The following is a 22245-nucleotide window of genomic DNA, read 5'->3' as shown; positions in this document are numbered from 1 at the left end:
ACAAGGAGAATACCAACAATGTATTACAGTTCTCAGTAATCAATAGCATAAAACACATCATTAGCTAGCTGAAAGGTCAGAAAACAATCATTATTGGTGTCTCGTGTACTCCATTACAGTTAGGCCGTAGTTTCAGAATGATGAATGTGGGAAGGATCACACGATTACCTGCTTGTTCCTCATCAACATCCACAGGAATAATTGCCTGGCTGTGAGCTGGAGTATTATTTCCACTCTCGGCCACCACCTCTCCATCTTCTTGCACGATGTCTTCCATCTCATTTAATGCTTAAACAAAAATATACCCAAAGTAAAAACCAAGAGATGTATGAAAAACTACAATGGCAGGCAAAACCTGTGGCAGCCCTAAGGATTCAACAGCCCCACTGATTACTAGGCCTGCCCTGAAAGAAGAGCATATACTGCATATACTGTGCTTGTTACTACAGACATTAAGAAGTATCTAATCACTCTACAGGAGAGAAAACCACAGATAAGAAAGGATCATTTGGTGGAGAAAGCCTATCAAATTCATACAGTTTAACACAGAAACATGGCAAAATACGATTAAGCCAAAAAGATACCATTCAGATTAATGTCACTGAATAATATAGGAGAGGCCTGAAATTTCATGGGGACGGTGGATTTCTTTGGTTTTAAACATGCACAGTAGCACACCTCCCCCTGAATAATTGCCCAGCTCTAGTCTGCAATATCTATATTTCAGTTATTGCCAAAATGAGAAATGATCTTCCTAGAAACCTTTCGTGATAAAAGCCAATCAATTTTCTTCTTTCATTCAATTCTGACTAACAATTATGAGTTGCAGTTAGTAATCAATGGGTACATACTCTATGGTAGGCTCTATGCTAAATGTTTATAGAAACATTTTCTTATTTATTCTCATAGCAATCTTCTGAGGGCATGATTACTAGCCTCATTTTTGCAGTTGAGGAAACGAAGGCCTAGAGGTTTTAATAGTTTGCTAGGATTTAAATTGGAGTTTCTAGAGCTTACTACACTACAGAAACTATGAGTAGGTGGGAAATTTACAGTCCTTGCTCCCAAAGAGGATGCACACATTCTGGCAGATATTAGACACATAGAATAGGGTCAGAATATACCTGCTAAGAGCTATAACACTTCAAAAGTGCAAAGGGAACATAGACAAGGAGCAACTAATTGTCTTACTGGGTCAAGGAAGGGTTCACTGAAATAAGGTGACATTTCCTATACTACCATTCCAGGAAGAATGCTACATTTTTCAGAAGAACAGTAGCCCAGTGAAAACAAAAAACAGGTGTTTTTGTTGTGATGAGACGTGAAAGAAAAAACAAGGCTGAAAAGGTAGCCTGGGCCTCAGATTGTTAAAAGCTTGGAAAGCCGTGCTAAAAAGCTTAGAATTCTTTGCTGTAGGCAGAGGGAAATCACTAGAAGGTTTTTATGCAGGGAATGGCATGAAAAGAAGTACACTCACATATCAATGTGATAAGGTTTTGCAAAGCTGCTGAGCAACTGCTTTTAGGTTGCCAGAATAGCCGGTGCAAACATTTAATATGATACCCAAAAGTTGTTTAAACAATTACTTTCATTGCATTCATCTGAATACTTACTGAGCATCTACTACAATTTGTTAGTATTCCTTGGAGCTGAGAAACAGTGGTGATATTCAAGATCCCTAGTTTCATGGCTTACTCTAGTTGGGGGAGGAAAAATTTTAAAAATAAAAATAAAAACATCAGATAGTAATGCCTTATGTAACAAAAAGTGTGATATGACAATGAATAAACTGGTGGCTGCTTAAGATCAGATGGCAAGGAAAGACATCTCTGAGGTTAATATTTAAGCTAAGAACTAAAAGTCAAGAAGGAGCCAGCCATGAAAAGATGGACAGAGGAAATCCTAAGAGGCAGCAGTTAGTGCAATGGTAGCCTCAAGCTGTCATGTTCAAACATGATTTAGTGGTGGAAGTAGTAAAAGATGATGGCAGGCCAGATCATACAACACTTGGTGGTCCACTTTAAGAACCTGGATCTTATTCTAAGCAATGGGAAGCTATATTAAGAAGTTTTGAGTAAGGTACTAATATTGTCTGGTTTGTTGTTAAAAGACTGCCCTGGCTGATATAAGAACTAATTTTAGCTGGGCAAGAAAACAGAAAGGTCAGTTTGAAAGCTATTAAAACATTTAAGTTAAAAAAAATAAGGTCTGATATAGTGGTAGTACAATGGGAAAGGAGAGACATAGGCATAGTGGAGAGTTGTAAAAAAAAAAAAAGAAAGAAAAGTAACGTGTGTATGTGTACATGTAAATAACAAATACAACTAAACATACTACCACCTGGGAGTGACCTGTGGAATCTAATGTTTTCTACTAATCTTCATTTCTCTACAAATGCTGCCATTGCCTCTGGTTTTCTTAGGCTTCCTCTTGTTGAAGCTGTTTAATCCTTAAATACTGGCAGTTATGTATTGCTTTATACAATTATGCTTTATACATTATGTATTTAGTCTTTGCTTCTCAGTCTTTAACAGCATGTGAAGATACTGTACTTGACAACAGTCCTAGGTAACTGCTGAAGCTGAATCCTTTCACAGTAATTACAGCTTCTTAAATCAAAATAACTTATCCTATATCTTGTGTATTGGGTTTTTATGCCAAATCTCTCACTTCTGAAACTGTATTTATAAATCAAATTAAGATTTAAGTTCCATTTTCCTCTCTTAAATCAAATACAGATACAAATTAAATCAAATATGTTCTTGAATATCTGTTTGGTCCTTGCTGCACCAATATGTGGTTTCACAATGGGAAGCATTCTCACTCTGTACTGAGAAGTCTATGGCAAAGCAGATCAAAGTGGAGAAATGATCTCCAGATTCAGTAAGATAATCACTAGTGACTTCGCCTTGTTCTATAGGGACCAAGCGAGATGAGAAAGTGAAGACAATGCTGACAGACGGTTCTTTTGTCTACACTCAGAGTGCCCTTAAAGGAAGTCAGGCCCTGTACATAGTACATCTCATTGTAAAAGCAGGTACATAATATCAAGGCACCCTATTTCTTATTAATTACCGTGTGCAAGAGTAGGCAAAAGGGAAACAACAAAAAGATGGCTAGAAAAGATTCATTTTCCAGTTCCTAAGGGTCAACTGGGAAACTAGAAAATTTGGTAACAAAACAATCTCACATCATCTTCACTCATCTCCAAAGGGAATGGATGGAGCACCATAACACGTGAGTTGGCATACAGCTATAGCTGTGAAGACCTAATGATTAAAGGTACATGAAAGGTACCAATGTCTAGCACATAATTGGTATTAATCTTTCAGTTCTTCACATACCCAGAAATGGTCTTCATGTTCATGCTCTCCATTGGTCTAGGAGACAATAAAAAATACTCCTTTGTCTAATCCTGAAAGTTACGTCTCAGACCTCAAGAGCTACCACTCTACACTAATTCGCCAAGCATCTGTAATCCTTCCCATTCTTTAAGTATTCTTATATAGTCTGTGGATAAAAACAGTTTTGAAACAAACAAGAAGATGGGAAAATTTCACCTACCCCCTTATGTTCCTCATCAACTAGCTTTCCTCAATGTGGAAAGTGACAAGTTGAAACAGAGGAAAAAAGGAACAGGACAAAGCCAGAAATACAATCCAAAGTAAAAATCATTTCTGTCTGGAGCTCACAAAAGATCTGGGTTACCGTCAGCCGCAAACTGCTGCTCTCCTGGCTGTAGGTCTTGCCGAAAGTCATTCTCCTCATCTGAGTCATCTGGGTGATGATGATTGTTGTCGTGGATGTTGGCATTGTTATTCTGGGCATTATTATCATTGTCGTTGTTGGAGTTCTGGTTGCTAACAAGAGCTGATGAAACACCAATTCCTGTGCCTGCACTCAAACCAACTCGAGCACAACCCTAAGGTGAAATCAAAACACACAGGTTTATTAATTTGGGTTAATATATATCATTTCATTTTGAAAATCCCTTCATTTCACCTTTATATTAGAACAAATATTTATATAGTACTTATTTATGAAATGCTTTCACATACACATAGAGAATCTCATTTAAGGCCAACAACACTTCAAGATAGATACAGGGTTACTGGCTTGATTTACAGATGAGGAGGCACACAAGGAGAAGAGATCTGCCCAACGGCACATGACAAGTGGTACTGTCACAATTTGAAACACAGGATTCCGACCTCAAATCCCGAGCTTTTCCCATTATACTGCACTGCTGCAACAGTGGGAATGTAACCATTAATGACTGACAAGAGAGAATATAATTGGTTGAAGGATTAAGTTTTTATTACCTTAAGAGTATAGAGTTCTATGTTAAGCAGTTTTAAAATAATATTCTGTAGAACTGGGCAACCTCAGATTTCCCAGGCTATACAACTTAACAGAAAGAGAGCAACAAAGTAGAACATTCCCCAAATAAATTATTATTTATACTTTGGGTTCCTAAACAGATTTAATCTACCTACCTAATTTTATATTTAATCTACCAACGAATTATCCCAGGTAATAATTTCTGTCTTAAATTTCCAGCCTCACCCTTACCTTACCTTTTGTTTATATGGTAATGGAGATGATTTCCACTTATTTTTTCCTTTCCCTTTTCCACAGAACCCTTAATACTCATTTATACGAATGAGAGGCTATGTATTATTAAAACCTTTATGCTTTCATTGGCAGCAAAAAATCCAACTACAACACTGTAAAGCCATCATTATTGAAAAGAAAAAAATCACAGGCTGTTTTTATTTTCTTTCCTGAGTATCAAAATAAATAAAAACTCCCTCAAATGTAACTTACCTTGGGTGGTTCACGAAACATCTGATCCAGTGAAATAAACTCTAGGCTGGGTAACAATTCAATAAACTGGCCAAAAGAGTCTAGTTTCAAAGCATGGCACCGCACTAGGTTGATGTCAACCAATCGAGTCCATCTTGAGTGGTCTGTTGAAGAAATGACATGAACAGAGAAAATCTAAGTAACACTTTCCCCATTACCGATGAATTTTGATACAGGTAACAAAGACTTTCAAATCCTTTTTCTTTAAGTAACTTTTCCTTTTTTCCATGACTTCTAAAACCTGATGACTCTATATTATAATGTTTACATACCTAATTCCATTGTGAGAACTAAATGGCCTTGAATCCAAGTCAGCCCTGATTTAAATGTGATCCACTCAACAACCCACATGGCTTTTCAACAATAGGGCACTGAATTAAAAAATTATGGCATATTTACTTAATAGAACATTATGTAGCTATTTCAAAAGAATGAAGGAGAGCTTAATATGCTTGCTGATATGGAAAACTCTCCAAATTATACTTAGTACAAAAAACAAGCTAAAGGACAGTGTATACACAGTAAGATCCTTTGGTATAATATAAATCATTTTTAAATGCTACACATATATATGTTGCAATATGCATAATTTGTCCAGAAAAATATACAAAAACTGTTGATGATGGTTACCTTTGAGAAGAGGAGAGTTTTCATTTTGTACCTTTCTGTACTGTTTGAAATTTATCAAGTGCATGTATTATTTTTATTTTTTTAAGTGTTAACAGGAATTCTGAGTGATGGGATTATAGGCCATTTTTTGTTTTCTTCTTTATACTCTTCTGTATTTAAGAAAACAAACAAACCAAAAACCCAATAAATGTTATTTTTTTAAAGTCATCTACACCTGCTACATCCTAAAGTTCATATTTCCCAATAACTTCTTGGTTCAGCAGGGCCAGGGATAGAATTTAACTGCTGCTGGCACATGAGACATGACTATTTTAATGAATGATTTTAGCAGAGGTCCCAAAGCCCTAAAACAGGCCTGGACAGTAGCTTTGTGAGGAAATACAGATCCCTGTGAAGTGACTCAACAGCAGAGGAGGCTGTTCTGCAGGTGTCAGCGAGAGGCTTTGTCACAAGTACAACTTTCTCAGACTCTCAATTTAATGGTTTATAAATTTCAGTATTTAAGAAGGGTCTTAAGACAACAGATGACGTTACTCTCTCTGAGAGGAAAATAAACTCCCACCATAAGGAAAAAATAGTAAGTGTAAAAGTCACCCTTCTATATACAGGAGATTGGAGAGGAGATCTGAAATAGACTAGGATTTCCAGTCAATAGAAATTTTCACCTCAAGTTAATGTCACCTAATTAAAGTTCTACATACATACCTACTTTGTCCTTTCAGATGATGTGCCAGTGTGAAAGATAGTTCTGAGAAAACAACTATAATATCCTAAGTCCTAGGTAATTTATGCTCCTAACCCAAAGAAGTACATATAAAGATCAGGGCTCAGGAATTCATAATCTGGAGAGTATAAATTTCTAGGCAGAGAACTTCAGAAGTTAAAAGAGGCATTGAATATACTTGCAACTTGGTTATCAAAGGTTACCAGAACTTGTATGAACAATCCAAATCCAAATGAAATACCTAAATTTTACATTAGGAATGTAATCATATCACATAGAAATCAAGGACAGTTTTATTATTTCAATATCAATAAAACAGAGCTATATTTCTAAGTCTATAGTACCTGAGAGCCAATTGTATGAGTTGTGTAGATGAGGGCAATTGTAAATTGCCAGGTATTTGATACAGGAAAAAACTTCATTGACTGCTTTCATCCCTATATCAGTGATGATACCGGGATTTTCTACCACATCAGCCAAACCATACTTCACCAGATCCGCATTGGCCATTCTGCCTAAAAAGAGAATTTAATTTTTTAAAAAGTCAAATTCTTGCTAGGGAGTATCACCAATTTTGTATCTTACCATGCAGTGTGTCTCTACCATCAATGTGTATCATCTGTTTATCATTGGGTTCAGATATAATTTTAGGATATGTATTCTGTATATATGGTAGCACTTCTTATACAAAATAAGAAATTATATTAAAAGTCAAGGGGCGGCTAGTAGAAAAATTATTGTCAATTGTTTAGAAAACAGGCAAAAATTCTTAAAGCATAACTGAAGGACATATCATACTGGTTCATATGATGGTGAAGTTTTAGCTTTATCATTTAAAAGGAAAACAAAATCTTAAAAATGCAACTCTCTCACAGTAAAATGATGTTCTTGGAGTCTAGTGTGGATACGTGTAGAGAAGGGCAAACTCTGAGAATTTTTTAAGATTCACTGTTAGAAGCCATGGCACTGGTTAGTAACATCGACCTATACCCTTAAAGTGGACTTCTAACTCAAACACATGCCACTGGGCTTTAGTGCCTACTCTCTGGTCACAAACTAGGGGTTTGGAGATAAGTAAAGGAGGATCCTTTATCCTAGATCATGCCACTAAGAATCACACCTCATTCCTTGCCTCCTATCATTTCTGCCATCTGTCTGCCCCCTGCACACTCTAAGATTTTGTTAAGTCACAGTTACATCTTTAGTGACTAGCACAGTGCTGGGGATACAAAAGCTCAATATATGCCTCTCAGAGTCTGCAGTCAACCAATACACAAGACAAAGAAAACACTGAAGCTTCCCTGAATATCACAAGGATTTACACCTTTAGCTACAACATGTTTAAAACGATCCATCTTCTCCAAACTTTCAACTTTACTTTCCATATGGTTTACAGTTTTTCTCTTATTGTTCCTATTTTTGGTATTTCCTGGCATTTCCTACAGATTTCACTTTAATCCATCCCTTACAATTAAGGACAATTAGCTCCTTATTTTGCCTGCCCTTCGGACTTGAAATGAAACCTGACATTTCCTTAAGATAGGGTAAACCTTGAACTGACCCTGTTTCCTGGGCACTATCTGAATAAATGCCTAACATGACAAATCAATGTCTTGCATTTATGTTTTTGAGATGACCACCATGTTTCTGCTCTTGGGGCTTCCTGCTTGCCACAGTCCTTCAAAATCCTGATAACACTACTTGAGATTCATTTTTGTTTTTCTTTTTAGCCCACAGGTCAGCAAAAAGTACAAGCTATCATTTATTGAATACTTCCTAAGTGTCAGAGAGTGCTGTAAATGTATGTATCACTTTTCCCTTGACTCCTCAGAGCTACCCAAGAGAAAAGCAGGATATCACTTTATCTTCATTTAAAAAGTGAGAAGTAACTTGCTTAGGTCTCATGATTTGTAACAGGACTCAATTCTCTCTCTCCCCCAAGTTCTAGGACTAAAGACTACTTTATACTGCTTCTGAAATTTTCACTGAGTTATGTATCTCTGTCACTATCATATGAAGCGTACAGATCATAAATTCACATGAACAAAGAACTCTCTAAAGATTCATCTTTGGGTCATTGTCAGAAGACAAAGGCGACATTCCTATTTATTTTGCCAGACCTTTTATAACAAGAAAGTGACTCAGGTTTTACCAGAGGCTAGTCCCCACTTCTTGGAGAGATGCTTCAAATCTAAATTACTGAGAAGAGAAAAACTGAGAGAGTGTGAGTGCAGTGACCTCACCCCTCTTGACATCGTACATGAGAAATACCAGGGACCTATTCTGAAACAGAGAATCCCAGGCCATCTTTGGAGAGATGGAAGATAGTATGCATATGGGAGAAAGGGTTAAACTGTGACAAATAAGAAGCGAATGACTATACAAACATCAATAGACTACTAAGTATGAAACAGAACACGAAACAAGTTGTGTTGAAAACTATGAAATAAAGGTAGTCAAGAAGGTATTTTTATGCTATTGAAAATGTATATTGAGGAGAAAGAAACACTACAAGAAACATTTGGTTATAAAGATCACTCTTGGAGACAATTCTTCAGTAGACCTAAATGTGGTCATCCTGAAGATACACAATATGTCAAGTTCTGAGCTTTGGGAAAAAACAAAAAACAAAATCATAGAAAAAATATAAATTTCAAAGCTAATAATTTTAAGTTACTATACAAACACTGCAGAAACACAGGAAATGTTAGATACTTCATTCAAAACCAGAAAACCTTGATATCGTATATATTAATTTTATATAAACTCACTGTACTAGTTAGCATTTTAAAGGTATTTTGGAGAAAAGCTGATCTTTTCCAAAGCTATACAGATTTAAAGTTACTCTTCTGTAAACTGTCTAGAAAAGGATGACTTAACTTTTTAATCACCTATATTAATGAGTACTGTTAACAACGAAAAAATAAACAAACGAAAAACCGCACAACTATTATTGCAACATATATTAGAAATGAAAAAAGCAAACAATCATGTTTTTTGAGCTGGACTGTCCTGATAGGAAGAATTAAGCCTTCTTTATCTTTCTATAATACAAACTAGATCCAAAGAAAAAATGTTATCTGGTATGATAATGAGAGTTCAAGAAAGACTTGTTGCAAATCAGGTGGGAAGAAAATGAATTCTTGAATAAATAAAAACAAGTTGGTGATGAAAAATCTTTTAAATCTTATTGATGCCATATGGAAAAATAGTTTGAATAATGAATTGACATGCATTCAAACCCAAAGAAATGAGTTCTCAATTGCAAATGCATAAGAAAATGCTGTGAACAGGCTTTCCAACAGCAATCATCATTAAATGAATACTGACCATTATGTGCTCACACTATCTGGAAAATCCAGAACCCCCAGTGGGTTTATTATGGAAATGAAGAACATGGGCAGGGAATGGGACCTCATCTGAGAGGTCCATCAAAAGCTTCAAGAAGTGTGGCAGATCAAATTCAACAATGGAACCAAGGATGACATTCTGTGAAAAAAATGAAGCAGAATGGGAAAGAAACTTGGGCAGTAAAGTGGAGACAATATCAAATGTAGATAAGGTTCTTTTCTTGGTGTACTGTTAGTAACTGTATTTTCTATAATATGCTAAAATCAGAGGCAATATGAAAAAAAAATCACTGATATTTCTAATTTAAAAGTTTATTTTTCAAGACGTGAGCGCACCTAAGATTTTAAGTTGTCTTGTGTTCAAAAAAATATGGTGGAACCCAATTCAGACTTCAGTTTGTCAAGTAAATTTCCTACAGTAATTCTAAGAATTAAAATGGGATAAATCTTACTCTGCAGCAAAAATTCATCTACATATCCTAGATGAAGAGTTTCAAACTGAGGGAACTCCAACTCTGCCATCTTTAGGGCAGAAAAGACACCATCTTTGGTTAGGGAAGGCTGGATCCGAACTTCATGTAACCTGTGAATAAAGAGATAGAACATATCAGAGTAAAACAAAAGCCATCAGAATCAAAGATTCCTCCTAATGTAAGTATATTAGTCCATTTTCATGCTGCTGACAAAGACATACCCGAGACTGAGAAGAAACAGATGTTTTAATGGACTCACCAGTTCCACATGAAGGCTGGGGAGGCCTCACAATCATGGTGGAAAGCAAAAAGGAGCAAATCACATCTTACATGGATGGCAGCAGGCAAATAAAGAAAAGCTGTACTGGGAAACTCCCATTTTTAAAACCAACAGATCTTGTGGTCTTATTCACTATGATGAGAACAGCACAGGAAAGACCATCCCTATGATTTAGTTATCTCCCACTGGGCCCCTCCCACAACACATGGAATTATGGGAGCCACAAGCTGAGATGTGGGTGGGGACAGAGAGCCAAACCATATCAGTAAGACTCTGAAAGAAGTTTATGACTTTAGTGAAGTGTTACAGATGTCAACAACCTCCCTCCCATCTCCACCATTAAATAAAACAAAAACAAAAACAGGTATTTTCTTCAAAGGAGTATTTACAAAGTTTAAGCATATCTTAGGCAGTACATTGAAGCTATGCATTAAATAACAATTAACTACATGGTAAGAATCTTATATCCTTTCAAGAACTTTCCTAAACCTGAAGAGTTAATGTAAGACTCTGCATCTGGTGCTAGTATTTGACATCTTGCTTAGGATAGCTGTTAATGTTGCATTTTAACAAAGAGTATAGTTTTATAGTAAGTAACAATATCTACTTAAACTTAGAAACACTATTTTATTTACAATCCTAGTCAATATTCTCTTGATGGAAAAAGTTTTATTTCTGAATAAATTTTTTAAATGGTTAATTTAAAGAAAACACTATAAAATAAAAGTAGAGGTGGAACTTTGATATGTAAGAAGTAGCAAATGTGGCATGAAGTGATATAACCACTTGGTTAAAAAATATAGAGGTGTTACAAGGTCAGGTATTGGAAAAGCTGATTTAAAACACTGATTTCTGAATAGCAAATATTATCACCAACTAACTAAAACAGTTCAGAAAATCATCCAGAGAGTGAGACAATGGTCCTGAGAGGACTACAGATACCAGAGCTTCAATGCTAACTTCATTTGGACTCTCAGTCATTTCCAGAAATTCCCTGCTTTTCTCTGATATAAAACCATGCCACTCTGGAGCTTGCCAGTATGCAGCTCCACTGGTCACCAGTTATAACATTAAGACTACCATGATGTTATACTTACCTGTTATTTAAACAACTTCTTTAAATTTGAACAAGACTTGATCAAACATACACATATACATACACACATATTCCCCCAATTTTTTGTTAAATAGGAAAAAATACAGCACTTCTAAAGTGAAAAACACAATACAAAGAGGAAACATACCTACGGGCAGCAGTAATGATGAGGTAACCAAGATCGACTTCAAGAGCATTTTTGCAAGCTCCTAGAACAATAGTGTGCAAATTTCTAAAACCACCTAAAGAGGAGGAACAAAAACAACATGTATTTCTTTTGACCATTGCGCTTTTAGTGAAGTATTTATACATTATAGATTATGAAGTATTATCTTAGATGATAATTATTTGTTTAAAGTAAATCTAAGCTTTGTTTTTGGATTCAAATTAATATCATAAGATAAATTATAAGTCATCTAAAAAGAGATAAAAGCAGAACCTCATTTTGAAAAGACATTCTGATGGCATCTGAAAGCTACTCTAAACAATTTAAACTGTTAAGTAAGGATTTTTAGAAAGTCAGACTGATGAGAGAATTGTAAAAAAAGAAATCCTGCCATTTCTGGCCGAATTTTGAATCTCCAAATTATCATATGGAACAAGACCTGCACCACTTAACTGATTTTTTAAATGTTTCTGAAACTTACATTTACTTAAAAAAAAGAACATAAATTGCTAATGTATAGCTCAAAGAAATGATTGATTTGTCTGTTTTAAACTTTTATAAATAAAATCACAAAGTATGTACATTTTTGTGCCTGGCTTCATTTACTTAACATTCTGTTTCTGAGATTCATCCATATCGCTGTATAGCTATAGTCTGTTCATTCTTATTCCTGTACAGTATTCTGCTATATGAATGTGCTACAATCTAATTATCCATTCTATTGCTGACAGGCATCTTTCCATTTTGGGATGATTAGAAACAGTGCTTCTATGAACAATCGTAAAAGTGTCTTTTGGTGAACATCCGTAAACATTTCTGTTGGGTTTAAAGCCAGGAATGCAACTGTTGCTATGTGTATCACTAACTTTAGCAGATACTACCAAACAGTATTTCAAAGTGGTTGCATGAATTTATATTCTGACGATCAGTGTATGAAAAGCCCTGTTGCTCCACATCCTAGCCAATGTTACTGTTTTTATCTTTTTCATATTAGTCATGAGTAGGCATAGTCATTTTAGTGCTTGAATATCACACTGTAGTTTCAATTTACATTTCCTTAATGATCAGTGAACTTTATCATTTTTTCATGTTTATTGGCCTCTTGTATGGAAGCTTTTCTATTCAAATCTTTTCCCATTTTTTCTACTAAGTTGCCTGCTTTTTTCTTATTAATCCCAGGAGTCCTTTACATCTTCCCAATATCCGGTATCTGTATTACAAATAACTTCTCCCATTCTGCAGCCTGGCTTTTCACTCTCTTAATCATGCCTTTTGATGGACAAATATATATATATATATATATATATTAATTTTAATTTGGTACAAGTTTATCAATCTTTTCTTTATGGTAAATGCCTTTTGGTGTCCTGTTTAAGATGCCTTTGTGTACTCAAGATCAACAAGACATTCTTCTAAGTCTTTTAAATTTCATTTTTAAAATTGTTAACATTTGAATCTATGACTATCTAGAATTAATTTTTGTGTGAGGTATGCTGACTCCATGAGTGAAATACCAAGGCAGTGTCACCCTTAAAAACCAATTCGAGAAGAAAATTCTGTTTCTCTTTTAGGACCTTTATACAAACTTAGCTTTTAACATCTCTCTCCAGGTCTTCTCTCTAATGAATGGACCCCGCCCCCTCCAGCCTTCTTTTTGTTTTTGACTTTTATCTTGTTAATTATTGCCATCAATCAAAATACTGTTGGTCTTAAAGAGGTTGTTTCAACCCACTGGCTAAACATAATAAAGTACACTTATACTACACCTGACTGACAAAATGTCTAGAAATGTAGTGTTTACTCGTCATTTTATTCCAACAGTATTAACTATAATGTCTATTTGTTAACAATGGTACTTGATGACTTTCCATTTTATTTTAGAGAGCAAAATTTAGATTTTTGGTTTCCAACTATTAATCATCCATCTTGCCAAACCACTATTTTTTTTCCTGCAATGAGATGATTAACATAGAGCACATTCTGTTACTTATTATTTATCTATAGTTAAGCACACACAGAATAAAACCTTTTTTCCTTTAAATACCATCATCTGATGGGTAAATCAATATCCAAGTGATAAAATAAAAGTATTTTTTATACTAATAAGTATTAAATGATAGATTTTAACATTACTAATGCCTAAATTTTTTGGGAAGCCTAGGCTGTACTAGTCATAAAACATCACCAAAGAACACTATCCCTGTTAACATTTCTAAGAAAGATTCCAAATATAAGAGGAAGTATTATTAGCTATGTAAAAGTCAAAACAAGCCAGAAAACATGCCTTATCACTCTACTATCTATTTTAAGAAAGTTTAATGTGCACAAAAAGAAAATGAATACTAGTTATGCTCCACTGATGAGCATTTTCTTTTTAAAAGACTTGCAAGAGAAGTTAAATAAAAGCTTAATGATGTTTATTAAGTTGATTTTAAAAATATTTAGTAACTAAAGAAAAGGAATACCTGATCTCCAACTGTCTTCAACAACATGTTGGATAAGACCTCCAAGGAAAGGAACTCGAACCATTTCTAAGTGTTCCAAGTTTCGGGCAGAGGCTAAGCCTGTTACTAAAGGGACATATTTCAAGGAATTTGTGGGTCCTGAAAAAAAAAATACAATCTTTGATAGAACAATGTAAAATGCCTTAAAATGAATTTTCAAATCAGTGAAAGACATGTATAACTTATAAACTCTATGTCTTAAAATGACAGCCAAACTGGCTCCGTGCAATCTAGTTCTTATTACAAATGAAAGTGTTAGCCTACTAAGTATATACTTACTCGGCATAAAGAACTTTCAGTAACACTGAAGAGAGATGTAGTATTCTGTAAATTCTCTAAAGGCTCAATAGTTTTGAACTCAAACTAACTAAAGGGAAAAAGTAAAGACAAAAATATGATCCTTCACTCAAGTAAACAGCTCAATCATTTAATCATCTCTTGCTATGACCAGTGTTGCATTAGATACTACAGAAGATCACAAAAGATATGGTCCTGTCCATCAAAAGACCTGCAGTTGACATGGAGCTAGAACATAAATAATTAGAGAGGAATAAAAACGCAGACTGCATCAAGTATAAAAATATGATCTGCTGTACTCCATGAGAAAGAAAGAAGAAAGAGGAGAAATGTAAGTTGGAAAAGGCAGAACCTGAAGAATGCATACAAAAAAAGAGAAAGAGAGTGCATATCTCAGGATAAAGAAACAACAATACAGCATAAAAGAAGACACTGAGGTAGAAAGCTGTATGGCTATCCAGGAAACAAGGAATAATCATATGTGATGATGAAAGAAGGTGTGTCTTGGAAAGGTATGAGAATAAGGCTATCAAGAGGAGTCCTGGTTATTATGACCTTTTAATGCTCTATTGCAGAGGTGTCCACTCTTTTGACTTTGCTGGCCACACTGGAAGAGGAACAATTATCTTGGGCCACACATAAAATAAACTAACATTAAAGACAGCAGATGAGCTGGGAAAAAAAAAAAAAGGTCTGTGGATAAACCTGATAATGTTTTAAGAAAGTTTAAGAATTTGTATTGGGTATCATGTGGGCCATGGCCAGCAGACCGTGGGTTGGACAAGCTTGCTCTAGGGCAACAGGGACACTAAGGTTTTTCTTTAGAAGAATAAAATCATAAAAGCTATGTTTAAGGTAGATTAAATAAGCCAACTATTTACATGCAGAATGATTCGGACACCAGAAACAAACAAATAAGTCTGAAATCTAATAAAACAATCCTATGAAAAGTAAAAAGTGCCTATAAGAAACACAGAGATATTCTGAGTTGTTTTTGTTTTGTTTTGTTTTGTTTTGTTTTTGCTGAGATCAAACACACAAATCATGTTTCTAATGTCTTTAAAACAAAAAATACATTTATCTTCACAAGATGAATAAGATATAAGACGTAAATAGTAACAGCATAATATAATTGCATTTACAAATGTAGTCACTAGAGTTTGCTTCAGGATATTTTTAGAATAGTTTATATTTAATTCCACCGTAAGTGTGTATGATTACCTGCACAGTTCCTCATGACGAAAGTTCTTAAGCTGATACAAAGGAAGTCTTTAAATGGCTGTGGTTTAGTGAGTCTTACCCACTTCATATAAAGGTGCCTTAGCATTGGGATACAAGGAATTTCAGGAACATTCACCCCTAAAATACAAATATAAAAAAAAGAACAAACAAGAAAAATCACAAAAATATACATCTTGCATATAAGTTCAAGGGTCTATTTTTCATACTAACAGTTTAACCTTCAAGGATTTTTATCAGAACAAATTACACAAAATCTATCAAGTTTGACTTATTTAAAACAGGCTTATAAAGAATAGTTTATGTAAACCATAAACTGACTTAATTTTTTTAGAAAAGGCCAATGGGAAGATAGAGTTTAAAAAGTATTTCTATATTTTAGAAATGTAAGTCTTTCGCATAATCTTACAATTCTTCTACATTTTCCCAGAAGAGGTAAAGTGAAAATGGATTACTGAAAGCAAAACTATAAAGATGGACATGGAACACACAAATTTACTATTTGACTACCAATGTCCACTGCCCCCCAATAGGAAAACTAAATTTCTCAGCTCAAAGTCAGGTAGATGGATTTAAAAATGCAAATAGACAGATGTCTGGAAGACAGCCAGTCACGGAGCTTTAAAACCTGTTTTCTACAAATACATGACTCTTAAGGATTTGTAAATATGTCGTCGAAGCCAGCCAGCATGGCTCTGAGAAAAGCAGAAACCTGATAGTCTTTTATTTTAGAATTTCAAATTGGTAAAGGTTTATGCATGGGATCCATGAGTGGCTTAATACTAGGGCCATGATCAGAAGAAGTGAGGTGTAGTATGAGGTGAAAAAACACAGGAAATAGATGAAAGAAGATGAAAGCCAAGGAAGGGACACAAATTTATAAAAGAAATCCAAGGATCCAGGATGATGGCATTTAACAAACAGTAGCCGGCAAAACCGGTTAATGCAATTTTTTAATTGGATACGATAGAAGCTCTGCTAGCAAGTAAAACTAGAGAATGCAAAATTGGAGTACTTGAATGGTCAGTTCTTTAAAAGCTAAATTCTGCCGAATGTTCTTATTGTAACCTACAAGGATTACCCCTTAACCTGTTCCTCTGAAAACAGCAGTTAAATTTAGTTTGAACTATGCACACACATTGTATAGCAACAAATGGGAAGTAAAATTAAGGATAAGACAAAAAGCAGAAATGAGGTACAGATTGAGATGTAAGATGCAGAAGTCACAAAGGTAAGTTTAGCATCTATTTTAATACTATGAAGATGGTAGTACTGATTGTACTGATTAGGAAACCCAAGGTAGCAAGGGTGAGACAGATGGAGAGACGACAGCATACTATAGACCCAATTCACTTTTTGTCCCAAACTCACTCTATAAACAAAGGACGTAACTGCCCATTCTCCTAGTAAAGTTCATTTTTATTAATTTAGTACACACCTTTGCATCACCATCATACAGTGTTAAACTGTTAAATTATTCCCATAAATTAATGCATTTTAATAAAACTTACCCTGTACTTGTATTTACAATGAACTGTGACAGGCATTGTAGAAAACATAAAGATATGAAAATAAGTCTTTGACGTTAAGGAGTTTATTTTATAAACTTCAGATACTACAGATTTCTTTTACATCTAAAAATCCAATGTCAAACTAGATATCACTTCCTGATCTTATAAATGAAAGGTTGCTAGAAATCTTCTTCCATAATTGTGTATCTAAGTCTTATTTAAGACCTACTCTTTATCATTCCTGATGCCCTCCCTTTACCACCTGAGTTTCAGAGATTTCCAGTTGTTTGGACCATCCCCAATACCTAGAATAATGCTTAAAACATATATATTTTCTATGTATGTATATCTATGTGTATATGTGTGTATGTGTATATATATATGTGTGTATCTATACATATATATATACACACACAGAATAAAGGAGTAAACAAATATTAAAGGCCAGACTGTATTAACAGGGATTCTCCCCAAATTCCTTTCAGCAGTCTAAGCCAAAAGTGACAAATTTGAGAAATATTTACACTTTTTACTTAACTTGAAGTTATTGGTATATAATTTCAAAGAATATTCATATGGAGAACGTACACTTGTGAAGCAGTATCTTCCTCGCCTCAATGGGTCTTTAATGGAAAATCTAAATTTTTATACAAGTCTTGCAAACATTTATTTTGCAGTTAACAAAGCCATCACTAAAATTCTCATGACTCCTTTTCGATAAATATTCATGTTACATGGCATTTCAAGGAGTTACAAGTGACCCAAGAAACATGTACTCACCAACTAAATGTAAAGTTTGAATTTTGGCTCCTATAGGAATTTTCAGTTTATTTTCAGGAGGAATTGGAAAGGCTCCATTACGATTACGAAATTTCCCTAAAATATGAACATGTGGCATATATGTCCAAATGGATTCTACCAACTCCAAATGAGAAGTTTCCACACCCTAGAAAATAATGACAAAGCAAGTATAAGACAGTTTTTTAATTTGGCATCCAAAGCTTTTTATTTCTGTACCACAAGATGTTAACTATACAATGGAATTTAAAAGTTTGTGACAGATGAGATTCGCATGTGAGTGAACATTTCTATCATTCTTTGGTCTACTATTTCATCAACAGTTGATGCCAAAATGTCCAACCATGTGTACTCACCACTAAGTTTGGGCATGCCTGCAAAGCTTCTAGGACTCCTGGAATGCTAAAAGCCTCATGGCCCCTTACTCTTCGCCTCTCAAGGTACCGGGGGTGAAGGCCATATAGCTGTTCAACATCTGGCATCTTCTTTAATAGTGTTAGAAAACTGGAATCTGTAAAGCCTGAGAAGTTCAGAAGTATTTAGAGACAGATTCATCTTTCTGTTCATTAACACTTAATATGCACTTGTGATTTTTACCAAAAGTTAAAAAAGACTTCCTTTTCAAATTTCCATACGGCTGAATAAATATAACAGAAAGGTACTTTCTTTTAGTAACAGAGGGAATCTGTCAGAAACTCCACTTACTCTGAGTTAATAGTTTATGGAAGAGGCTTTTATTATTGACTTTTTAGTTCTTTTGCTTTTAAGGCATAGAAGGCTTCAACAAAGAACACACTTTTAACCCAGATAACTTGTACCTATTTGGTCAATGGAGCGGGACCACCCACCTGATCACCACTACACTCCTCCTCCTCCCCCGAGGGTACTCTCTGGTCTGTAAAACCTTCAGGGCTCTGCAGAACACAAAACTAAAAATATAAATACGATATGATCCTCATCTTCAGGAAACTCACAGTTCTGACTTAATTCCTGAGATTATTCTATCCATTTTCTAATAATTATGCTAATGATACTCTGTCATATGTTTAACTATTACTCCCCTGACATTTTAGCAATTCATTCTTTTGTAAAAGACAGATGCAAGTTAGCTAAGAGGACCAGAGTGATCCAATCTCAGGGGATGCTGAGTTGATAGGAAGTTATCTATCAAGGAGACCATAGTAGGAATTAACAAGATGGGAAAAGAGAGAGGCAGGTTACTTCCACAGCAGGAGCTATTGGTTAAATAGGTGGGGAGACAAGTCTCATACAGATGCTATTTTATCTGTTACAAGAGCTTTTTTATTTTTAATGAAAGCGGTCAGAGAGCCAACTGTCTGCCTATTCATGACAAATAAAAATATTAACTGTCAAGAATAAAAAGCCCCAAATGACTAAGTCTTACATACTAAAGTTTTTGGAAGTTATTTTATTTGTAAGTTATTTCATTTAACATGTAAAGTCCAAACATGTTAACTTCAGTATCACAAAAGCGAAGAGTAAGGAGAGGCTAGAGATTACTCGGTCTCTAATTATAACAGTTCTTATTACTCTCTTGTATAGTAACTTTTAATGACTGAACAATTCAATGTGTTAACCATTTTGTTTCTTTCATTACACAACCAAATCAGAAAGGTTATTACTCCATCTACAAGTGTCAAAAATGAAGCTGAAAGAGTTTAACAGCTTCCAAATGGCAGGGCTGGAATCCAAAACCAAGTGTAACTTCTGACATGTTTATCCTCTTTTGTCGTGTGTGTTGCCTCCCACGAGAGAAATGGACAAATTTCTACCTTCTTTACAGAGATGGAGTGAGAATCCAAAGACATCACATACGTAAAACATAAAGTACTATTATATAAAGACTCTGGGTTAAACTCCAGAAAATAGGCCAGGGTGGCATTAGTGAGCAGGTTAGTGTGATGTTATCTTAGGCTAGACTGCTTGTTTCAACTCTCTTTTACATTCATTTCAATGATGGGAAGTCTTGGGCTCACAGGTTACTTATCACAGCCTAAACGTCAGTGAGATGCAGACAAATTATTCTCTCATTGGTAAGGGGTAGTGACATTAATGCTAAGACTGTATCACATGGGAGCTCTGCCATCCTGCCTTTATATACTGCATTAATCCCACTTCAGAATTCCCACTGGCCTAACCTTTGCAAAAGCAAATCTAATATAAGGAATAAGACAATCATTTTCACACTGCCCTAATTTTTTTCTTTCCTGCTACAAAGGATCATTCTGGAAAAAGACGAATCCTTTGTCCTTATAATGGCTTTTATTAAATACTTGAAAACAACTGTGGTTTGCCTCCCACAAACCTATTAATAAGTTCTAGCCTCAGGTCTTTGTAATGTTCTTCATGAGAAAGTATATACTGATAACTACTATGACCAACTGATAACAGTTACCAATTGATCTGATCACTCTCTTGAAAGGATGGAGCACCCACCTGCACAATTCCAGTATTCCTGAGGTAATTTGTTCTGTTCTGCAGAACAGAGCAAGACAACTATCTTCTCCTATCTTCTCCAGCCCTTCACTTCTATTAAGGCTTTTTTTGGGGGGTCCCTTCTCAACCTTATCCCATTTTCAAAGTCTCATAATCTGGACATCATAGAAAATGGATGACTTTAAAAGACCAATTCATAATTGCAAAACAGTAATAATTAAATTGTACTAATTAATGAATTGGTGTTAACTGAAAGGAAGCCTTAACTGCCTTTTAACTCTTTCCTTTCAGGTATACCTTGCTTAGCTAAAGTCATTAACTTTCTTTTCGGGTGGTCTCTTCAACTGGGAACAATTTGTTGTGGTTAGTAGGCTAACTCTAAGTTCTTCACCTGTAAGGTCAGTCAGTGCCTTATTGGAGAATCTCCAAGACCTACTACAGGCCTTTTAAAGAAATTAAAGTTCTGTGGCCTATTTTACAAAAATGGCAAGTATTTATTTAACTAAAGTTTAGTTGCAGAGGAAATCTATGATGAAAGATGTTACCATTCACCAGAAAACCTGCATCATGGAGTAAAGGACACAGTGTCTAATGTGATACACATATACACAGTTAACCAAATGCTCATATTCTCCAATCGCATGTGTGGAACAGGCTGATATAGTTACTTAAGCACAGGAAACGAAAAGAGCAGACTACTAAAACAATACAGCCTCAGGTAAAATGCATTTTATAAACTTAAAACCTAACACAAATAACTTAGACAAAATCTTGCCTCCCTACAAGGTGACTTAAAATGTCTTTCTCAAGACAACAAGTAACTTATTATGAAACTATTGTTACTACTTTCCAGAAGGACATTACTGTACCTTACAGACTAAAGTCACTTACCACTTGGCATGTATTCCCACCACCGCCCTGCACAGAGATCCACAACTCTCACAACTCGCAGATAAAGGGTCACTGCTTCCTTAAGCTTCCGGGAAAGACATTCCATACACATGATATCCTGCAGAGGGAGGTACCTTTGTGAGAGAAAGAAATTCATATTTATCCAGTGTTTAAGTATTTCCTCTATCAATAAGTTATTTTTTTCCTTCTTCCAATCTCCTACAACTCAAAAGAAATACGATCTTAAGACAGAGATTTAAAGCTAACATGCATAAGGTCACATAGTTTTTTACTAAAAAGAAAAGTCAGTAAATACTCCAGTATCCAAATAAAGTACTGAGCTCCCTTCAAAGGTCATTTGATAAAACCTGCCTTTCTTTTGAGTTTTATGGACAAAGACAATCTAAAAACCAAAAAAACAAAGAAAATAAGAAGAAAATCTCAGTGCTTTTCAAGATGTGATGAGAAAGGAACCTGAGAAAGATCACAGAGAATTACTCAATTTGAACATGGGCAATATTATTTCATATCTTTTACAGAATCTACTTCGTGTAGGGACATTTTGCTCCCTCTCAACCCCACCCTCCTGCTTCTGCAAACTCTAATATCTTTTCCATCACCAAATATGTATACTAGTTATACAGTATACAATTTCTTTTCCTAGATTTTTTTTTTTAACTTTAAGGTCACACACACTGATAAAAGTATTGTGTAAGTATTAAGACACCTCATATGAATTACAATTTCCTGTTTCTAATCTTTATTATCTTTTCCCGAAACTTTTGATTAACCCTGACTTTTGTTCTGTTATATATTCTCTATTTTTCTCTCTTAAGACGCCTCCACACACACTTGGATTAATTAAATTTTTTGAAAAGTTAAAGATACCTTTTACTGAACCTGTATTGCCTCACACTCTACTATATTTATTGTTTCATAACAACCTTAAAAGGTAACTAGCTG

General features: G+C 34.9%; 1 protein-coding gene across 7 annotated transcripts in view; it reads right to left on the bottom strand.

Annotated features, from left to right (window-relative positions):
- Window positions 1-22245, bottom strand: part of FBXO38 (F-box protein 38) — a 52929-nt gene that overhangs the window by 18476 nt on the left and 12208 nt on the right. For all 7 annotated transcript variants that reach the window (XM_012455372.2, XM_012455567.2, XM_012455632.2 and 4 more), the window contains exons 3-13: window positions 21283-21416; window positions 18291-18454; window positions 17917-18082; window positions 15608-15745; window positions 14051-14188; window positions 11568-11661; window positions 10023-10153; window positions 6565-6735; window positions 4828-4970; window positions 3709-3922; window positions 169-288 (exon numbers count right to left, since the gene is read on the bottom strand). In XM_012455372.2, coding sequence (XP_012310795.1) covers window positions 169-288; window positions 3709-3922; window positions 4828-4970; window positions 6565-6735; window positions 10023-10153; window positions 11568-11661; window positions 14051-14188; window positions 15608-15745; window positions 17917-18082; window positions 18291-18454; window positions 21283-21416 — 1613 coding nt within the window. The remainder of the gene's footprint in view (window positions 1-168; window positions 289-3708; window positions 3923-4827; window positions 4971-6564; window positions 6736-10022; window positions 10154-11567; window positions 11662-14050; window positions 14189-15607; window positions 15746-17916; window positions 18083-18290; window positions 18455-21282; window positions 21417-22245) is intronic.

The sequence above is a fragment of the Aotus nancymaae genome, unplaced genomic scaffold (assembly GCF_030222135.1).
Source record: "Aotus nancymaae isolate 86718 unplaced genomic scaffold, 86718_ANA_hifiasm-v0.15.2.pri h1tg000064l_1, whole genome shotgun sequence".
NCBI classification, from domain to species: Eukaryota; Metazoa; Chordata; class Mammalia; order Primates; family Aotidae; genus Aotus; species Aotus nancymaae.
Note: the sequence above shows the minus strand (reverse complement) of the source record. Positions and strands in the feature narration are given on the sequence as shown.